General features: G+C 36.8%; 1 protein-coding gene across 1 annotated transcript in view; it reads right to left on the reverse strand.

The window, feature by feature from the left end:
* Positions 1-22,344, reverse strand: part of LOC5565693 (transcriptional repressor CTCF) — a 35,877-nt gene that overhangs the window by 10,402 nt on the left and 3,131 nt on the right. Inside the window, exons 2-3 of the mRNA XM_021845833.1 lie at positions 2,049-2,975; positions 1,152-1,946 (exon numbers count right to left, since the gene is read on the reverse strand). Of these exons, the coding sequence (XP_021701525.1) occupies positions 1,152-1,946; positions 2,049-2,975 (1,722 nt within the window). The remainder of the gene's footprint in view (positions 1-1,151; positions 1,947-2,048; positions 2,976-22,344) is intronic.

The raw sequence follows: 22,344 nt of genomic DNA on the forward strand, positions 1-22,344 counted from the left end.
ATATTCCCACCTTAAGGTGAAGATGAATCGAAGCCAAAGTTCAAATTTTCAAGAGCACGGATCTGGAGAACCAAACTTCCGTTTAAGCTGAAAACTTAATCGATTGGTCACTAGCTGGTGGTGACCAATCGATTAGATTTTCAGCTCAAACGGATGTTTGGTTCTCCAGATCCGTGCTCTTGAAAATTTGAACTTTGGCTTCGATTCATCTTCACCTTAAGGTCGTTAACACGTGGAAGGTCGTAAATCGGTTTGATTACATGGATAATAATAAATATTTACACCCTGACAGAACTGCCTATCTCAAAAATAGTTAGAAGGGCGGGACGATGGTGCGAGCCTACCCACTCTGTCATCGGTGGGCGTCGGGCGTGCTAACTGGTACAGCATGAGGCTCTGCCTGCACAAATCATGTTTTCTTTCTCTTTCACTTTTTGTGAATTTGCTAACAACAATGCCATTAAGGTGATTATAGAACGAAGCCACACCTCAAATTTTCAAGAGCACAAGACTTGAGAACCAAACAGCGCTCCGCGTTGAAAATCTATTCAATCTATTCCAATGGTCACCACCAGCAAGCAAGCAATTTGATTGGTTTTCAACGCGAACTGTTGTCAGATACTCTCGTCTTGTGCATTTGAAAATTCAAAGTTTGGCTTTGTTTTATAATCACCTTAAAGTAAATCCAATACAAGAATGCAGTGCAGAACCTCATAACGCCTTTTTCGGTAAACGTATTTCCCAGCGTGGAGGTTTATAGGGATGTTTGTGTAAACAACGTAGATTGGCCATGGCTAGGGGGTGCGTTGATATTAGCAGATTAGCAGATTAGCAGATGACCACATTTGTTTTAATTTAAAGTCTCTACAATTTGGAGAAGCCCACCTATGCGAAATCTATAACCCACTTGCCCCACGGTACCTTATAATGATTCATTACGCAACACAAAACAGGAAAGTAGGCCGTTTCATGACAGATTGGCGTAATGAAAATCAGCCTATTATGATGAGAAATCGAAAAAAAAAAACAATAAATAATAGGCCTTAAAACCGGTTAAATACGGTAAATATGGTCAGACTAAGTTCGAAACGTAACGCCTGAAAGAAGAAGAAGATATAATCGACAGTCCCTAAACCTCTCCATAAACATACCTTCAAATCCTGATTCCGTTTGAACGTCTTGTCGCAGATCGTGCACCTGTGCGGCCGGTCATTGCTATGGCTAAGCTTGTGCGTCTTCAGCATGCTGCTCGTGGCATAAACCTTGCGACAGTGATCACAGGAAAACTTCTCCCCTCCGTGAAACTGCTTGTGTTTGGCTAGATTCGCAGCCGTTCTGAACACTCGATCGCACTTGTCACAAGTGTATTTATCAATCGGTTTCGGGTGTGACTCCATGTGGGCTGTTAGTTTGCTCTTCGATGGGAAACGTTTCTTGCAAACGTTGCACACCAGTTTGGAGCCTTTGATGGAACCGGCCTGGCTCCTGGTGCGTTTGGCAGAGTTGGCGCCAAGTTTAAGGGTCCATTTGGCATCACGTTTCCGCTTGGGTTTTTCGTTTTTAGCCTTTGCTGGTTCAGTTGGTTTTTGCAAGTTCAGTGCAGGAATCGGTGGTGGACTGTTGGCTTGTGGTAGGACTTTTTCTTCTTCAGGCTTTAATTCTGCGGTCTTCACAGGGATCATTGTAATCGTCGTTGTCGGTGGAATTGATATCGGCAGCGAAATGGGATTCACTGGTATAGGAACGGGTAATGCCGTTGCTTGTATTTTCTCCTTGTTTTTCTTAACGCGAATTTTAATAACTTTTTTGTCTACTGGGGGATTATTTGATTTGATCAAAGGTTTTGCTGCAGATTTGTACTCCAATTCTGCATTGTTTGTGATAGCTCCAGCATTCGAACAACTCGCAATGCTTCGAACTTTACAAGACAGTGTCGTCGGTGGTATCTAAAAATGAATGAAATGTTTATTTAAGAAAAAATTTATTTAAATAAACAGCGGTTTAATACCGAGATACCTTTACTAATTTTTATTCATTCGCTGTCTTACCTTTTTCTCATGTAGTTTGCTAGTCATCTTTGCTGGAACCAGTTGAATTGTAACGACATTTTCCATATTTTGCTTGTCGACCGGTTTTGATTTCCTCAGGCTTTCCTCGTCATCCAAAAACAGATTGGGATCGATTCCAACTTCCATTTGGGTTAAACTCTCTTCATTGGTCGGTATGCGCTCTTTCTTCACAATTGGTAAAACCATTGAACATGAACTCTGCTGACCTGGATTCGCTTTCACCGGTGAAATGTGGACAATCGGTTTAATGGTTACGCCTCTATTGCTGAGATCGATGCTGCTTCCTGCCGAACAGTTTCCATTTTCACCAGTAAACTTGTTGAACGCTTCCTGTCCAATGTAGGACTTCAATAACTGAGTAAGATCACTGTCCTTCAACAGGTTCGGGTTTGACAGAATTTCCCGGAACGTAGTATTCTTTAATCGCTGTATCAGCACCTCAAACGTGGCCCTCTGATCGTGTTCAGCCCAACGCAGTGCCTTCAGGATAAGTTTGAGCAACTCCTGATCTTTGATCAACAGACCCAACTTCAGATCGCTGTACGAAACAATCGAAATCTCCGGCTTGATCAACCGGATTGGATTCATGGCCGTACCCAGAGGGGCATCGTTCTGCTTGATCTGTTCATCAACGGCCTGTTTGAGCGCGGTAAAGTCGATTTTCGGTGTGATCGACATCCCGGGTGTTGGAGATCCCGGGCCAGGAATAGTGAGCAGCTGCCGCACCGGAGCCAGCGGTGGTGGCAGGGGGCTAATGTGCTTGGCAAGATTGGCACGGATGCATTTGAACCAACCGAGGTAGGCCTCCTCGGTTTTCTTCGCCAGGATGGCAAACTTGTCGATGCTTTCGACTTTGATGAAACAGGTGGCGCAGAGAAATTTCGGGAGATCATCGTGCAGTGAGATCTGTAATATGAAGCACAAGTAGCGTATGAATAAGTTTGACTAATAATTAATTCCTTGTTGAATTTTGCTGGACCTATGTAACAATGAGCGATGCTTCAATCTTCTCTCTCGCTCTCTTTCGATTAAAACAGCTAAACTATTTAAGTTTTTGAGAAGTTTTTCACTATAGGAAAGACAACGTCCTTGGCTAGCGCTGGGCTTTTGTATATGCAACAAATGCAACAGAAGTGGATAATGTGACTCAGATATTGAGTAAATAAAGAGAGCCTTTCAATGTTAGATGAGTCCTTTTGAAGAGTTACGCGTTAAATATCCTGGACTGCAAATGAATTTCCTGTCATGGATATTCACATGGCTAAGGTAGTTTGAAGTGTTGAGCTCCACGTATTTCTATAGACGAGACCATAACACTCAAAGTGTCTATAGTCAACATCAATATCCTGTTCCTTTTCGATCATGTTTTTTGCAGATATCCTCAGTATCTTAAGGCTCGTACATGAGATTGGTTATTTTTCGACATCGAAATATTGCGTACGCTAAGTCCAAGAGATAGACGATGTTTCATGTAATATCATTAGACATTGATGAAATTACATCCGACATAGGGTTTAACTTCCACTCAATATTCCAAGAGTTTAGATTTAGTGCTCAAATCTGTGGATAAGTGGAAGAGCAATAAAAGCATTAGGCTTGCGTTCCCTAGCAAACCTAGGGAATGTATACTGAGAACAACTCAGTGGATTGTGTATAACTATTCTCGAACTATCCGAGCAAACCAACATGATAACATAACGTATGGACAGAGAGAAGCTTGCTCAGCTAGCCTCTACACACGTGCCATAACTATTCGTTGGTGTGTTCTGGTCCATGAGCGAAACGAGAGGGACCACGTCCCTCACATTTTTACACCAAAGCGTGTGTATGGAGAACACTCTGATCGACCAAAATAACAACATCAGAACAGGTTGGCACAACCAACGTGAGAGAGTATAGCTAAGCATTGGCGCGCGCGTTCGTTTGAGATTGCACTCCATAAGCCAGGTTGTATGCTGTATCAAATGCTACATGGCTTCAATGACGACAACATCGCGTGCTGCCTATGCTGGTGGAGGTCGTTCTCTTTTCTCGGGGGGATGATTGCCCGAGTGTGTGTCACCTGATGAGAAGCATCCCCATGTAAGAGTGATTCAATGTTTGTTACTTGTTTATACAGTCACCTCACAGTTATGAATCAATTAAAGGTCGCTTTCCAGAGGAAAGTATGATTAAGAATCATTGTGATGATGCATAAGAGCGATTAACCTCACTGACACGGCAAAACATAAGTGTTTTCAGGAATACACCTTGAATTTTACGATTTCTCACAGAAGTATTTTATTTTTAGATTTTTATTATTGATATATTAATTGGAACTCGTGTGGTCCTTTGTGTAGTAATCGAATTTACTACACAAAGGACCACACCAAGTAACAGTGGCTATCTTGATTTCTTAAGTTGAGGGGGTTAGCAACTTAGAAGCAAGGAAAGTGACAAACACTTAGTTTTTGGGAAAATTGACTTTGAAGTGTTTTCAGCAATTTTCCATTTTTCTGCTCCCATTGCATGGGAGCCAAAAAACTTAAACCAAGCCAATCTTTTACGAATTATGTTGTTTTTTTTTTGTTCTGACGGAAAAAAAACCCTAAAAATACCGTTGCTTGGAAACAACAACATTTTTGATTATAATTAATCTTCGAGCTGTGTAGTGGAATGCCTATAAGTGGATGAAAACCGAATTTAGTACTATAGCATTTAATTCCACTAGAATTTGTATTTTTTGACAGATACGCGTATTTCGACCTCAACTGAAACGTCGTCTTTAGTGTCGTGTACTACTCACTTACACCCCTTTGCGTCCCATCTATTGAGAACAATTAACTTTAAACAAGTCAAGCACACACCGTTCAAAGAAGTTTAAAGATGAAAACGTCATATTCTGAACAACTAAAGCGCACCAAATCATCGTTAATTGTTTAGACAATCCATATTATATACACTACCCGTCATAAATACGGACTCACTGAAATAAATATTGCAACACTCAGCTGTATAATGAATCACCCCCAAACAGTTTAGCATCACCTCAAAACAGGTCAATTCACATTGCTATATCTCGAGATCCTTACGACTTACAAAGAAGCGATCTTCAGCAAAGTTGTTCAGGGGATCAAGGACATCCGGAAAGCAAACAGTTTAGTTCGCGATTTTGCCGCTAGGCGGCGCTAGTGAGCATGTAAAATTGAGCATTTTGAACTAGTTCTAGCTTGTGATCCATAAGAGATAGAAAGTTCGGGTCTTCGGCAAAGTTGCTCAGGGGTTCAAGGACATCCGGAAAGGGAACAGTTTAGTTCGCGATTTTGCCGCTAGGTGGCGCTAGTGAGCATGTAAAATTGTGCATTTTGAACTAGCTCTAGCTTGTGATCTATAAGAGATAGAAAGTTCGGGTCTTCGGCAAAATTGCTCAGGGGTTCAAGGACATCCGGAAAGGGAACAGTTTAGTTCGCGATTTTGCCGCTAGGCGGCGCTAGTGAGCATGTAAAATTGTGCATTTTGAACTAGTTCTAGCTTGTGATCCATAAGAGATAGAAAGTTCGGGTCTTCGGCAAAGTTGCTCAGGGGTTCAAGGACATCCGGAAAGCAAACAGTTTAGTTCGCGATTTTGCCGCTAGGTGGCGCTAGTGAGCATGTAAAATTGAGCATTTTGAACTAGCTCTAGCTTGTGATCTATAAGAGATAGAAAGTTCGGGTCTTCGGCAAAATTGCTCAGGGGTTCAAGGACATCCGGAAAGGGAACAGTTTAGTTCGCGATTTTGCCGCTAGGCGGCGCTAGTGAGCATGTAAAATTGAGCATTTTGAACTAGCTCTAGCTTGTGATCCATAAGAGATAGAAAGTTCGGGTCTTCGGCAAAATTGCTCAGGGGTTCAAGGACATCCGGAAAGGGAACAGTTTAGTTCGCGATTTTGCCGCTAGGCGGCGCTAGTGAGCATGTAAAATTGAGCATTTTGAACTAGCTCTAGCTTGTGATCCATAAGAGATAGAAAGTTCGGGTCTTCGGCAAAATTGCTCAGGGGTTCAAGGACATCCGGAAAGGGAACAGTTTAGTTCGCGATTTTGCCGCTAGGCGGCGCTAGTGAGCATGTAAAATTGTGCATTTTGAACTAGTTCTAGCTTGTGATCCATAAGAGATAGAAAGTTCGGGTCTTCGGCAAAGTTGCTCAGGGGTTCAAGGACATCCGGAAAGCAAACAGTTTAGTTCGCGATTTTGCCGCTAGGTGGCGCTAGTGAGCATGTAAAATTGAGCATTTTGAACTAGCTCTAGCTTGTGATCCATAAGAGATAGAAAGTTCGGGTCTTCGGCAAAATTGCTCAGGGGTTCAAGGACATCCGGAAAGGGAACAGTTTAGTTCGCGATTTTGCCGCTAGGCGGCGCTAGTGAGCATGTAAAATTGTGCATTTTGAACTAGTTCTAGCTTGTGATCCATAAGAGATAGAAAGTTCGGGTCTTCGGCAAAGTTGCTCAGGGGTTCAAGGACATCCGGAAAGGGAACAGTTTAGTTCGCGATTTTGCCGCTAGGCGGCGCTAGTGAGCATGTAAAATTGTGCATTTTGAACTAGTTCTAGCTTGTGATCCATAAGAGATAGAAAGTTCGGGTCTTCGGCAAAGTTGCTCAGGGGTTCAAGGACATCCGGAAAGGGAACAGTTTAGTTCGCGATTTTGCCGCTAGTGAGCATGTAAAATTGAGCATTTTGAACTAGTTCTAGCTTGTGATCGCTTTCCGGATGTCCTTGAACCCCTGAGCAACTTTGCCGAAGACCCAAACTTTCTATCTCTTATGGATCACAAGCTAGAACTAGTTCAAAATGCTCCATTTTACATGCTCACTAGCGCCACCTAGTGGCAAAATCGCGAACTAAACTGTGTTGAGATTGTAGTGTCGCACCCGTAGGTAGAATATACGGGAATCGTCGGTGGTAGTATTTAGAGGTATATTATGTTATGCTCAGTGGAAATGAATTGTAGATACCTGGATGAAATAAAAGGAGCAGCAGTTGCTAGCAAGGATGTTTTCTCTCGCCTCAATCCACACTCAATCCGAAATTATTGCCGAATCGATTGTTGCGTTTGGAGAGGGCAACCGAGTTCACCCTCTCAGGCGAAAGGCGACATGACAAAGAGAACGTTGAAATGAACATTGCGCGAGAGTCAGCATCGTTCGATTGGCACGTATGTTCATTGCAGTCTACTTGTGTTGACTGGTGATCCATTCTTCATTGCCAGCAGGCTGTTCATTATCGTTTTGTGATCCGATCCTGCGCATCAATTTGCACCTCTCGATCGGATCACTATTCGATTGTGTGAAGATACTATCGGTACTTGCATCAATGCGTCGGTCGCTCGGGCGCTCTTAGAAATATTTGCGACCACATAGATTATAGACGGTGCGTGTCATCAAACTGGCAATGTTTTGAAAACTCGACCCGTTCGTCACGTGTTTTTAAACTTTGTAACAGAATGCATAAGAGACTCCTATGGTATATCAGAAAATACATATTGGCGTGGCAGAGAATTAAAAACTGTCTGCCGAATCTTGGATGTGATTAGAATTCAAATGTGTACTCGTATATGCGCTGGTATTAAGTACGGCTTCTCGCACGGATTTCAAGATTTTTTTTCCTTCAATTACTATGCGAAAAAATATTTCAACAATGTCAATGTTCAACAATGTTTTCAATTTTTAAACAAAAAATCTTACACCAGCAATGGGGAAGAAGGGTTCAAGAAACCGACAAAAATTCTAACGTGAACAGTCCTTTAGTATAATGTTTTCACAAACGATTGTGATATATGAAGTATCGTCTTCATCTTCTTGTAGATTTGAACTTTCAATTCAATCTTGTGAAATGATTTAGCGAGCTAAACATTTCTTTTTTCATTTTTAATGAGCATTTGAACGAATTTTGATGCATAGGGTAAGCTAGTCATATTGATGACGATAACCAATTTATAGCAATTGAAATGGTTCTGTAGGTAGATGTGTGACATATTCACTGAAATTTTTACATTTTCATTTATTTCTAGGTTTTTTTTATAGCATTATTAATTATTACGTGATAGGTGTTTTCTGGATGAATAATGTTCGAATGTTTCATTATCCAGTGCTTTAAGGCTAAGAAGCCAGTCATTCGGTTTGGCAGCCATGTTGGCATAGCAGCACGCAATTTCAAAGTGATAAATCTCAGTCCTCATGGATCATATTGATCCGGAAAAGTATAGCTACATGCGCCGACATGCAGAAAGTATACTGATACTTTTTCAGATGCATCAGTGCAATAACGACTGATTTTCTGTAATTCGAATTTGTGACATGAGTTAGCAACAATCATCAACGACACGTACAAATTTCAATGACGGCCTACTTCGCTTTAAGAAAGCTATGCATTAAGTATATGACAATTTATCCATGTAATTCATAATATTTTTGTATTGTCATAGTTGTCACTTTTTGCTTGGAATAGAATAGTGTGACTGGTTATGGTAAAAATGGTTTTTAATAATTTTCAGTTATTAAACTTTCAAACCTTGTGATATTATGTAATGAAGACAAATCCAATTTCTGCAACATTTAATTCCCTTAAGAATTTTTCATTGTGATTTACTGATTCCAAAGTTTAGTCACCGTGCGTTTGTCATGATAATTAATTTTTCAATTAACTCTCCCTAGCTTAAAATTTGATGGACAATCGCGTTAGGTTGGTATCGAGATACAGAACACATATTTTCCAAATCTTTCTAATCTTCTTCAACTTTTAATTATATTGACAAAATACATACATTCAAAATAGTAATTTTAATGTGAATAATAGTAAAATTTTAACATTCTATATACGTGACAGTTTTTAAGCAGCATTCAAAAATTTCAAATTTTGTTGCCCTGAAATAAGTTATAAGCCTTTATATAACTATTGAAATAATCATAACATTCAATTTTAAGAAATTTATTATCATTTAGAGAATATTTGTAAATTTTCTTGAAAATATCGATTAACCTTTATAGCAAACTGAAACAGATCCCATCGAATTTGGTAACATCGACTTAGAGAGATATTGACTTAGAGAGGGAAAATTACACGTTTTTAAGGGTAAGTAGCTCATCATTCGTTCTGGCAGCCATGTTGACTTTGCAGCTTGCAAATTCAAACTAATAAAACTCAGTGATTATATTGAATATTGATTCAGAAAACCATCACTATGTGCGCTCACATGCAGAAAGTATGATGATACTTTTTCATTTAGGTCAGTGAAAAACCAATCGATTTTCAATAATTTGTCAAGAGATGAACTAGCCACAATCATCGATGACGCATACAAATTTCAAGGACGGCCTACTTCGCCTTAACCATCATCTTTTTGCTAAGCTACATGAAGTTGATACTAGTGAAATTTCACTCCATCATTGCGCCTGCGATAGGTCTGGACGCAATACTTCCGACTGCACTACCGTTTGACAATTTATGAAAAATAAAAAACATATGGGTTGATCGAATTGCATGGTCATTAATGTTTATGATTAATCTGAGTTATTCTCTGAGTTTAACAGCAATTTGAATTCGACAAATTTCATCCCTCGCTGTGTAATTCTTGCCGCGAAGAGTGTGCGTAACCTTAGTGTAACTATAGGCACTAGTGGACTTTTACGGCCGTTTTACTAAAAACCATTGCAAAATATATATTCCGAATATCCCGAGATTCGGGATTTCGGGAATTCCCGGGATTCTGAGATTAAACTAAATTGAGCATGAGCATAAATGACCGTACAGTTGCTACTCCGTACTTGACCAGAGCAATCGAAGCAATTGCACAGAAATTCAATGAATGGAGTTTGGGATTAGCTTACCATTCTCAATGTGCACAAATCGAGAGCTCAAAATTTAAAAGTCAATATTGACTCCGGCCAGGTCCTTACAGTCATCGGGGAAGGGAAGGAATGTTAGTTAGATAACGATTGTTACTAGAGACCGAAGAATCTTCTGCATCTCCACAGTTGTCATGGGGAGGATATTGGGTTAGTGGGATGAGGGAACCCACCTTTGGTTGGTGATGCTATTCATGATATATTCACGCCTAACCGGATTCGCGAAATAATTCGATAAACACATTGCACGCCGAACAAGTGTTCGCTCGCCCTCGCAAGAGTAAGTGACACGGCCAAAGGATCAAAACCACTGAGATTAAACCAAATTCTATTAAAACTAGTGTTTTAATGAATTTATGATAATAATGATGAATATATGCGATGAAGTTCAAAATAAATACAGTATTTAAAATACTCAAATTTGACAATATGAATGTTGAAATTGAAATTTATTTATAAGATTTCTCCATAAATTTTATAATATGCCTTTTCGACGATTGCTATATTTTAATAATTTTGGTTTACTGAAATAGTGTTGTACAGTGAACTCAGTTTAAATGTGGTAAAACCAATAGGAGTATCCGGCACATTTTAATATTTTTTTTCTAGATGTTCTCTTTTCAATTTTGATAAAATTCTTCTCAAATAGTTCAAATTACTGTGAACGAGATCGTCCAAATAAACTTCACATGAACGCAATTCGTCTTTCCATCTTATCAAAGTATTCAAAGGTATCTACAGCCGAAGCTTGTTATAACGACATCGCAAGGGACCGTCGTTATAGAGAATAGTTGTTACAATAAAATATTCTTCAAGATGCCTCAATGAGCGACCTCCGGCGGTTTTTATTTGCCAAGATAAATTTTCCTATAGTAAATCTCATACAAATTTTGATCGGCTGGCGCTAAATTATAGTATCACCGATCGAGCTGAAATTTTGCACATTTTTACATGACCTAAATGCAATCCATAAAGTGGAATGGAGCGAGAATCTGATTTTTGTCCCATGCTAATGTACACAGTGCATTAAGGCTAATAGGATCAATTTGAGCAATGGTTAAAAATGCTTCCCTTGGTTTGATTTAAACACAGTGTTTTAATTAGAAGTTCCATTTCATAGTCACCATATAAACACATTGGAAAAAGAGCCTGATTATTATATTGAATAATAGTTTCGATTGACACCAACATAACTTTAATATACATTGGTCCATAATGCTGACTTTGGGCCAATATTTTTACAGCAAATTAAAACCAGAATAATGAAAACAATGTGGTATATTTGAATAATACATTATAAACAGCCACTGAATGGCCATGGATAAGTTTTTTGACACCCACACGACAATACGCAGGTCAGTATTCATATTGGATGTTCTATTTTCTGAGTTATGATTATAATCATTGAATCCGTATTATAATTCGCTCAAATGTTCGAAACTTATTTCAAAATATGCACTCTTCCAAAAGTTTTATGATGTAGGTCGTTCTAATTTTGACTTTTATTGCAAACGAAAATTCTGAAAATAATACGATATAAATTGTTGCAAACATTTGAACTCCCGTTTTTACTGAACAATCCGAGCAAAATTGGATTTTTAACAAATAAACTAAAATTAAAACAGTTTTCTTCAGCTTTTTAATAAGCAGAACGCTTTGTTGAATGTGAAATAAAGCGATTAAGTATTGCAGTTTGATATTTCAATTTAAACCGTTTAAACACTGTAACAAATAATATCAAGGATATCTCACGTCTTCTTCTGCAGTATATCATAATATATCATAACTGTTTCGGATTAAAATAATTTAACTGCATTTATGCTCAACGCTGAAGGAAGCGGCAAATGATTGTCCTCATAATATTAAAGTTCGTACAAAACTGTCAAATTAACGTACAAAAAGAATTATGAAGGGGTGCAGAGTTGTTGAATTTGTGTTGTAAGAAAGTCAATTATACGCACGCTAAAGCTGTCGGACTTGCAAAAGCATTGCAAACGGCCAGATAGATCTTCGTAGGTGCGAGCCGTGTCCAAAATGAACAACATAGCAAATAAAAGAAAAGTATCGCAATAGGTGCGAGTAAAGCGAAAACCGCCATGGAATGATTGCGATCAAATGAGTGAAATCCCTCTCTTTTTTGAAAATTATCGGGCGGCGATTCTCCTGCATGCGATCTCTATGCAGCCGCTATCATGGCATGAATCAATCGGCTACGCTGTGTATCTTTGTTCATTTGCAAGAAGAGAAGAAAATGAACAAGTCAACCGAATGACACAATCCGTTCATTTATTGACTTGCCCATGCGCAGCTTCTCCTACCACCCGGTGCGAAGAGGGAAGGTGAAAGAGAGAACAATTATCGTTGGCTCTCGCTGATTCTCTCGCCGATCAACAACACTGGTTGCTAGTTGAGTTATCAGTCAGTAGCTGTCTGCAGAGGAATGGACTAGCTTGTTTTCTTTGTGCTCAATAAGCTATCCTGGAATTGGAATTGTCTTTGTGTACTTCCAATAAACTGTTCCCTTTCCGGATATCCTTGATCCCTTGAACAACTTTGCTGAAGATCGCTTCTTTGCAAGTCGTAAGGATCTCGAGATATAGCAATGTGAATTAACCTGTTTTGAGGTGATGCTGAACTTTTTGGGGGTGATTCATTATTCAGCTGAGTGTTGCAATACTTATTTCAGTGAGTCCGTATTTATGACGCAGTAGTGTAAAACTGTTTCTTTATTTCGTTACGACTCCTGTATGAAAACATTTCAGGAGTCTCACCAAAATTGTTTCTTATGGGTTTTACTCTAATTATTCTTCGATTTCTTTAAAGATTTTTGATAGTTTTCGGAACTTTTTATTCGTGAATTAAAATTTGTTGAACTAAAAACAACTAATTTTATATAATAAATTTTATATTTCTACAGTAACCCATTTACAAGCGTTGAGCACAAACACATTAAAATACCCTTTTTCAATCACGATTAAATCACGAAAGTAAAAATAAACATGCTTTGCATCCTAAAACGTTCTAAATATCAGGTAAACCTAAAAGCTGTTAGCTAAGAGAGGAATTCAGGTGAAGTGAGATACTGAAGATTTGTAAGTAATTTGGGCTGTTCATGCACTTAAGTATTAAGCTAATTAAGAAATAAGTTTCAGTTATAGTTGCCCTGAAACTACAGTGTTTGTGGTTTTGCTGCTGCTAAGAAATTCGGCTCGAACAATATTCAAAAATAATTAAACAGAATTCAATTGGATAACCGTTCTTAGCAATTTTTTAGATAAGTACTCCGCAGGTCTATCTACATTTTTCTACAAAAACCTCTCTAAGTGTTTCTCAAAAATCAATTTGATCATTTTTTTAAACATTTCTCCCTTGCTGGAGAACTCATCTACGAACTTATTACATATATTGCTGTTTACATATATTGTTGTTTTCGCATTTGATATTTGCATTTCAAACGCACACAGCAATAAGTTCCAATTGTTAGTTTGAAGTAGCATCATTAAAACTTTATTAAGGATTTTCTTGAATTATTATCTTATAATATTTCTATTTCTTCTTCTTCTTATAATATTACAAGAAGTTTTAGGAGTTTCACCGAAATTGTCTTCAAAATTACCAAGAAAGGATTCTTCCCACAAATTTTTCAAAGATTTTACCAACAGTTATTCCAACTTTATCTTTGAAGTTCTTCTCAAATTTCAGAAAAGCTCTCAGAAATGTTTCAAGGATTGCCTAAAATTTCGCAACAAATATTATCCAGGACATTCTGAAAAAAATTAATGATTTTTCCAGGTGTTACTCTAGGAGGGTATCCATTTATTATTCTAAAAGATGTACAACAATTTTTCAACAGCTTTACTAAAGAATATTGTAATTCATTCTTGAACTTCTCAAAAACAATGTTCAGAAATGCCATCTGGAATTCGATTAGGTTCTAGAAATTATTCCATTTCTTCCATGCATAACATCTGAATATCTATCCACTCGTCTTGGTTCAAAAACTACTTCAAAATACTTTACGAGTCACTCCATATCCATATCCAATTTATATCCAGAGTAACATGTAAAAACAAAGTTTTGTAAAAACTTCTAAAGTAATTTGTTGAATTTGATCTTAAAATCTATTCGGACAATTTTACTAAATTACTATCGGATATTTCAGGAACTCACTGCAGAATTTCTGTAAGTTTTTGACGAAAATCCTGATGATATTTCACAGAAAAGCTTGAATGCTTTTTGTAGGATTTACTTCGAAAAATCTTGTTCACTTTTCTTCGTCTTTTTTGATGGACAATGATTGGCGTTGAAACGGATGGCATTTTTACTGAAGATATTTGTTTTTAACATCTTAGAAAATTTTTTCGTGAACTCCGATGATTCATGATACTGCGGTGAACGGACTGATGTAGAAATCAGTTTTTTCTCTACTTGCAGAACTGCCAAATAAACTTATTGGAGGATTTTTTTAATTATTGTTGTAGAACTGTGTAAATTGAACGCGGTATTTTTCAAGAGTTTTTCCAAAGATGTCTTATGGTAAAATTTGTGACGTATGTTTTACTGAATCAATATCTTGGAGCATTTTTCGTTGGAGATGGAGCTCCTGATGGACTTTCAGAAATCAGCAGCCATATAAAAATTAACCAATTTTTCAAAACTCCTATAATTTACCTATTTATACAGTTAATGTTGTGGCTTTATGAAGTTTAAGTTCCTCTTGAAGGCGTCATGAGGAAGAAGGAGAAACAAAAATTGTTTGAAGCAAGTAGAAACAACCGATGGACAACAAAAGATGTGATTACTTATAATCTTTTCTGTGGTTACACATTATTACAAGATAATTAAACTTTATCTGATAAACAAAAAAAATCTCTAGAAGTTCCTTCGGAACATCTTTAGAAATTATCTTAAAAATCTAGCATAATTTCTTCCTTGATGTTTGGATTCCCCAGAATTCTGACAGAAAGCCTCTAGCAATTCCGTCCTGGAATTGCACAAGAACTCAATCCCAGAATATGGAGGCTACCAATTGATGAATTATTTCTAAATGATGTGTCAGAAATGTGTATTTCTTTTTGTTATTAAAGCAAATTACTCTTTAATACATTAAAACAAATTATAATTTAATACATCTCTTTATTTACAAGTTTCTCTACAAAGTTACCGCTTTGTTGATTTTGGAAGCAAAAGTATTGCTGAGGTTTTACAACAAATTTCTTCAAAACATTCGAAGGCAAAAGACATTTCTAGTAGAACATTTAGCGAAAAGTCTCAGTATAGGATTTCACAGACTCAATGATTTTTTTGGAGGAGCTGCAAGCGAAAATTCACATATTTCGGAATCATGATTGCATTGCAATGTGTGGATAAAAAGTAGGCACAGAAGAAATGGTTGTGCTTTGGAATGAATTCACTTTGAAAGCATGAACAAATATCACAATATTTTAAGACTCATTTTCAAGGAACTTAAAGCAACAAATTTTAACCCAGCCCTCGATATTCCTTGAGGAATTTGATTATACTAAAATTCATCAAGGAATGTCGAAACTTTTTAAAGCCACAAGTTTGTCTGAAATTAGTTAAACATTTTTTCGAATTTCTGAACATGTTAAGTTTTATTCAAAAATGTAGTTTTAGGCTAAATTGAAAAAAAAAATGAAGCCGAAGAAGGAAAGTTTTTTTTACATACATATTTCCGACCATACGGTTTTTTGGACTAGGGTAACCAATATATTTTGGACCCCTATATATTTTGGACCCCCTGGGGCATTTTCCTGCAAATTTACCAGTTTAAATCGAAAGACCAACTCAATTCGCATGCCATTTGGAAACATATAACTATTCCGCACTAGCATCAACCATTTGTACATAGAAAATGTGTTTATTTTATCTGAAATTAATTTAATTTATTCGGTCAATCCATGCAACCGTTACAACACGTTACACACAGAAATCGAAGCCGTCAGAAATTTCACAAATGTAAACAAAAACTTATTTCAAATTTCTGAACTAAAGGCGTAGAATTTCTTCGGTTTTCCATTGTTAATCGATTGATTAGACTATGGCCAAGTACATTATACAACCAGTGTCGTGGACTTTATCGTCAAACAATAAAAAAAGCCGGAGGTCCAAAATATATACTTTGAGGGTCCAAAATGTATTGGTGTGTCCAAAATATTGAAAAACAGTGTTTCACAATTTGATTATATTCGACGTTTTTCGAATCCTACATGGCCGTATGGGCATTTTTATCTCGTAGAGTAAGTTTTTCTCTACATTTTGACATGTTCTTTGACTTGGTTACGCTGTGCAATTAATTCATTGGGACAAAAAACTAAAATCACTTTCTTAGGGGGTCCAAAATACGACTGCTACCCTATTTTCTGCCGTCCATCTGAAGAAAACTTAGCCATGTTGAAATGAGCAGAGCATCCTCCATCCTGCTCTATGCTCAACTAATTAAACAGCATTGTTTGCATTATTCCTAATTTTGGGAATCGAATTTCCAGAACATTCAAGTTTTTTACGGACTACGGTATTTTTTGCAACGGAGATGTCCAAAATTGCGCTTATCGCACACAACAATAAGCTAGAACGAGCGACAGTTGGACCATTGTTGCGCGATTCATCGAAGTCAGAACGGACACGCTGATATTGCGCCGTTCACACCAAATCGAACCGCACACTTTGAAAGTGTGACACTTAGAAGTGTGACGACAAAGTTCAACCTTGGATTTTGACAAAGAGAAAAGCCACGTGTTACCAATTTTGCCTTTGTCTTTCAATAGTGGTTATCACGTCCAATGGTATGGGTGCCCTAGTGTAGATGTAGTTGTGAACCTTAGAGGAAAACAATATGCACTCAGTCTCGAAAAACAGCCAGAAACCGGGTGTAAATTTTTCAAATTGGGTAATATTTCCATATGCATTTTGATGAGTCTGAAAAGCGTGTGCAAGTTTCTTTACGGAAAACAAAAACAAACTGTGTATGACGAGCGTATGCTAGTCTACGTGTGTTCAAATGTCACTAAGCTCTATGTTTTGTTTTGGTTTTTGATCCTCCACCACCACCAAAGGGCGAGCAAGGTTGCCAGTTATGCGATCTTTTTCATTAATTCCATTGAAAGAGTTTGTATTCGAATGAATTTGTTAAATGATTATCGGCAACCACCTCCGAGGAAGAAAATAAGAGTGATCAACGAAGTGCACCGAAAATCCATATTTCAAAGCAACACACTCAGCTCAAATCACCGAAGTCGGTAATTCGTTTACCGAAATCTCAACAGCTGAACGTTCGGTAATGCGTTCGGTAAACGAATAGATTACCGATTAGTCGGTAATTCGAATATTCCTGCTCAGCTGTCAAAACAACCGAATCATCGGTAATCGTTTACCGAAGAACGGTAGTCTTGTTTTTGTTTTTTTTTTACGGCAATCTCACATTTTCAAGGAAAAAAAAAACAAAGTTTGCAAATCATATCGTACACAAATCTGTATTTCATCAAACCTGCTTCTTATAAATATAAAAATCAGAATCCAAAAGAGGAGAGGCACACAGCCTTCAACTTCAGTTGACGACCGATACGGCAGCGCAATCGGAACCAATGGAATCAATCGCACACAAAAACTGCCGTCGATGATGTCTGGGATGTGAATAATATTGATGATTAATACATAAACATACAAAGACTAGATTGACTTACCTTTATCGTTACAATATGCGCACTACTATCCTTTTTAGTTAATTTATGTTGAATTAACATGAACACGTACAGCAGCAATAATCCCACGGCAATAGAAAACAAATCTATGATGATTCCACGCTGTCAACATGCCAACTACCGAAGTCGGTAGTCTAAGAGGACGATTACCGAAGATTCTGTTATATATTTTACAGTTTTCGGTAACACTGAAGATTCACAGACCTGTCGGTAAAAAATATTACAGATTCGCTATGTTTCACCGAAACTCAGTAATTTCAACGATAGCGATCTGTCAAAAAGAAGTAGTTCACCGAAACATCGGTATTTTTAGAAATTACCGATCAGTTTCAGTAATTTTATTTACCGAACACTCACAGTCTGTTTAAGTGTGAACCGACAAGCGAGGTTGTCCCTCTATTGTTTTTAAAAATTAAAGAACGATACTACTGAAGAGTTTTCCTTTTGTCAATAATAAGAGTCGCGTCCAGTCCAAAATTCTGGGGAGGAGGGCAGGGCCCTGTTCCTACGCCAATGCTCGAACCTGGTTCTTGTTGCGAATTGAGTTTTGGATCGGGGGATTAATACTCATAAGAACCGTTCTAAATTACGTAACTTTGTTTCCAAGTCTACTACGCCCTCTGTGGAGCGGTAACAAACTATTTGATGGAACTCACAGAGAACTTTCAGCAAAACATCTCAGTATAAGATTTGGCAGATTAAATGATTTGTTGTAGGAATTGCGAGGGAAAACTTTGATCAGAGGTGTATGCTTATTAGAGTGCACAGTGGTCCAGGAATCAGTTTTACGCGGAAAGATGCATTTTGAGCTTTAGAATGAAACATTAGACAAAAACGGTCTTCTACAAAGTTGTTTGTATTAGTAAGGTCCTTTGTTTGGTGTTATTGAAAATTAGGGTGGACCACATTTTCATAGAAATTGTGTAACTAACTTTCTTATTTGTAGAAATTATACTATACATGCTTCAGCAAAGTTGTAGACCATTCAATTTTAAGCAACTTTGCCAAAAAAAGTTTTTTATATCTCTTAAATTGACCGATTTAGAGCTATTTTCCTACGATGACATAGGGTGGTCCGAACAAAATTGGTTTTCTGGCTCTAGAGTTTTCAATTCAAATTTCTCATCAAAGTAGTCTATGAAACACTTTTAGAACTTTGAAAAATGCGTAGTTTGGTGAGTGAAAAAACTCGCTATCTCTTTCCGTTTGGGAGTTATTGTTGTTTTTCTCTCAAAAACATGCCTACTTTGATTGTGAATATTTTTGATTGGGGCAAACATAAAAAATATCTTTTGACGGCATTCAAAAGACAAAATAAAATTGTATATTATATCAAAAAATTACAAATGTGTTATTTTTGTAACTCTAATAAAATGCCCTTAAAAACAAATGATTTTAAGCAGAAAAACTTTAATAACTTTTGAACTAAAAAAGATATCATCAATCTTTTTGCATGAAAATTTGCGTTTTGTTAAGTTCTAAAAGTCGTTCATAGACCGCTTTGACGAAAAATCTGAAATAAGAAAGATAGGGCTTTAAAACTATTTTGAAGATTTTCATAGTATGTATTTCTTTATAATTTTGCATTTTGAGCATGAAAATAAAATTTTAAACAAAAATGATCTTCTACAAAATTGTTTATAAAAATGTAGGCTTTCATACTGAGTCATTCAAAACTAGGGTGGTCCACAATTTCACACAAATCATATAATCAACTTTTTTATTTGCAAAAATACTGGTATATACTCTTAGGCAAAGCGGTAGAACTTGGAATTTTGACCAACTTTGCCAAAAAAAGTTTTTCTGTAGCTCAAAATTTGACCAATCTAGAGCATTTTTTTTTAATCATCAAAGGGTGGTCCAACAAAAATCAGTTTTTCAATTCTAGTGTTTTTAATATTAGTTTCTCGTCAAAGTCGTCTATGGACGACTTTTAGAACTTAACAAAACGCAAATTTTCATGCAAAAAGATTGATGATATCTTTTTTAGTTCAAAAGTTATTAAAGTTTTTCTGCTTAAAATCATTTGTTTTTAAGGGCATTTTATTAGAGTTACAAAAATAACACATTTGTAATTTTTTGATATAATATACAATTTTATTTTGTCTTTTGAATGCCGTCAAAAGATATTTTTTATGTTTGCCCCAATCAGAGATATTCACAATCAAAGTAGGCATGTTTTTGAGAGAAAAACAACAATAACTCCTAAACGGAAAGAGATAGCGTGTTTCTTTACTCACCAAATTACGCATTTTTTAAAGCTCTAAAAGTGTTTCATAGACTACTTTGATGAGAAATTTGAATTGAAAACTCTAGAGCCAGAAAACCAATTTTGTTCGGACCACCCTATGTCATTGTAGGAAAATAGCTCTAAATCGGTCAATTTAAGAGATATAAAAAAACTTTTTTTGGCAAAGTTGCTTAAAATTGAATGGTCTACAACTTTGCTGAAGCATGTATAGTATAATTTCTACAAATAAGAAAGTTAGTTACACAATTTCTACGAAAATGTGGTCCACCCTAATTTTCAATAACACCAAACAAAGGACCTTACTAATACAAACAACTTTGTAGAAGACCGTTTTTGTCTAATGTTTCATTCTAAAGCTCAAAATGCATCTTTCCGCGTAAAACTGATTCCTGGACCATAGTGGAGTGGTTCAAAAAATCGTTTTTGCTCCACACCGCTAATTCGATTCTAGATCAAATTCTGAGTGTCCTCCCAAAATTTGAGCTCATTTAGATGAAAATTGAGACTGCACAAGCCCTTTGAAGTTTGTATGGGAATTTCTATGAGAAATGCAACCAATTCATTCAATTGGTCATAGTGTTTGCCCATGTGTTCTTGGGGATTAGATCTACATTGATACTGTGAGATACATTCATCAGCTACAACTTTGCCGAAGACCGTTTTCAAATCGGTCGCCTCAGTAATAAGTTGCTTATGTGTCATTTTGTGAAACATTTCTCATCGTGCTGGTGCAATTCGCATTCATCTAATGGTGCGATAGCAATTTACGCTTGCTATGATGTATCTAATTTGTGAAAACACATCATATTTTCCTATGTTCCTATAATTTGACCATTCGAATGCAGTTGCATTACTTACTCGACAGGAGCCTCGGAAACAGCATAAGTTTGAACATTTTGAACGACTAACAAGGGAAGGTCACGATGGTGTTACCCGGGGTTTTCAACCGGACTATTTTTGTTAGATTCTACATGTCGAAATATGAAAAACCCCAAAGCCTTTCGGGTGATGGGCCAGTGATGTAGCTAGGAGGAGCTCTAAAAGGGGCAATTTTGTACATGTATAATATTATTGAACTAACTGAAAATTTGACAAAAATATTTTTTCAGAGTAAATTGTAATGGTAGAGAACATAATTGACATTGATGTATGTTTAAGATGTATTTTTTTATTCCATAGGCGCAATCAGGATGGGTTTCTTCTTGGTATACTATTCTAATAAAACCCAATTTGTTTTGGTGTCCATATTCCATGCTAGTTACGCCTATGACATAAAAATACATTATAAATATACATTAATGTCCATTCTGTTTATTACAATCACAATATCACAATAAATACTGAGAAATTTTGTTTTTGGCAAGTTTTCAATTGACTCAATAATATTATATTCGTACAAAATTGACCCTTTGAGAGCCCCTCCTGGCTACACCACTGGCTCATCACCCGAAAGGCTTTGGGGTTTTTCATGTTTCGACATGTAGAATCTAACACAAATAGTCCGGTTGAAAACCCCGTGTAACACCATCGTGACCTTCCATTGTAAGTGTAAATAGTGGGCCGATCTTTAGCCGGTCTTAATTATTCACTGTATAACAAGCCAATGTAAAAAAGCATTAATATACAGTTAACTCTCCCTTACTCGTTATTCGGTACCGTAATTTTGGGTGTAATTGATCATTTTTCACTGTTTTCTTGGTATGCACTATAAAATTTGATCAATACCATAAAACTAAATGCAGGAAAACAAGTACGGCGGTGAACCTCATTGGTTCATGCACCGAAATTTTCTAACAAATGTGATGTTAGTGCCAAAAAGTAGCTCTTAAGTTAAAAATCGTGGAATCCCATTTCGGGGTGAAATTGATCAGTTGTCAAATTGATTATTGTTACTTTTGAAATTAACTTTACATACTCAATTTGGGCCTCCTGAATTCAAATATGCTTGCCAAATTCTTACCGAGACAATATTTATGGAAATAATCAATAATAAAATTTCAATAATACCGCAAAAACGCCTAAATATAGGATTTCTCTACTTTGTAGCAGAAAATCAATTTTTTCAACAAAACGAGCAAATTGGTAAGAGTTTTGACAGTAAAATCTGTTTTGGATATATATTTTTACCATCCTCACAAACTTTCAGGTTTACACTATGTCAAAATCCTTGTTTAGAACTAGAAGTTTATGGATGTCTACCCGGGTAGAGGTGAATAGCAAAATAATGGTAAAATAAGAACAAATTTTGAAATCATATCTAGTTTAACCATTATTATGTTACTTATATATGACATTACATATCTCATCAATAGCAAAACATACTACAGTGAAACCTCCATGAGTCGATATTGAAGGGACCATCGACTCATGGAAATATCGAGTCATGGAACAGCAATCCTTTGGAAAGTGGCTTCTAGGGACCATCATAGTAACCATGAAATTC

This window comes from Aedes aegypti, chromosome 2 (genome assembly GCF_002204515.2).
Source record: "Aedes aegypti strain LVP_AGWG chromosome 2, AaegL5.0 Primary Assembly, whole genome shotgun sequence".
In the NCBI taxonomy this organism is placed as follows: domain Eukaryota; kingdom Metazoa; phylum Arthropoda; class Insecta; order Diptera; family Culicidae; genus Aedes; species Aedes aegypti.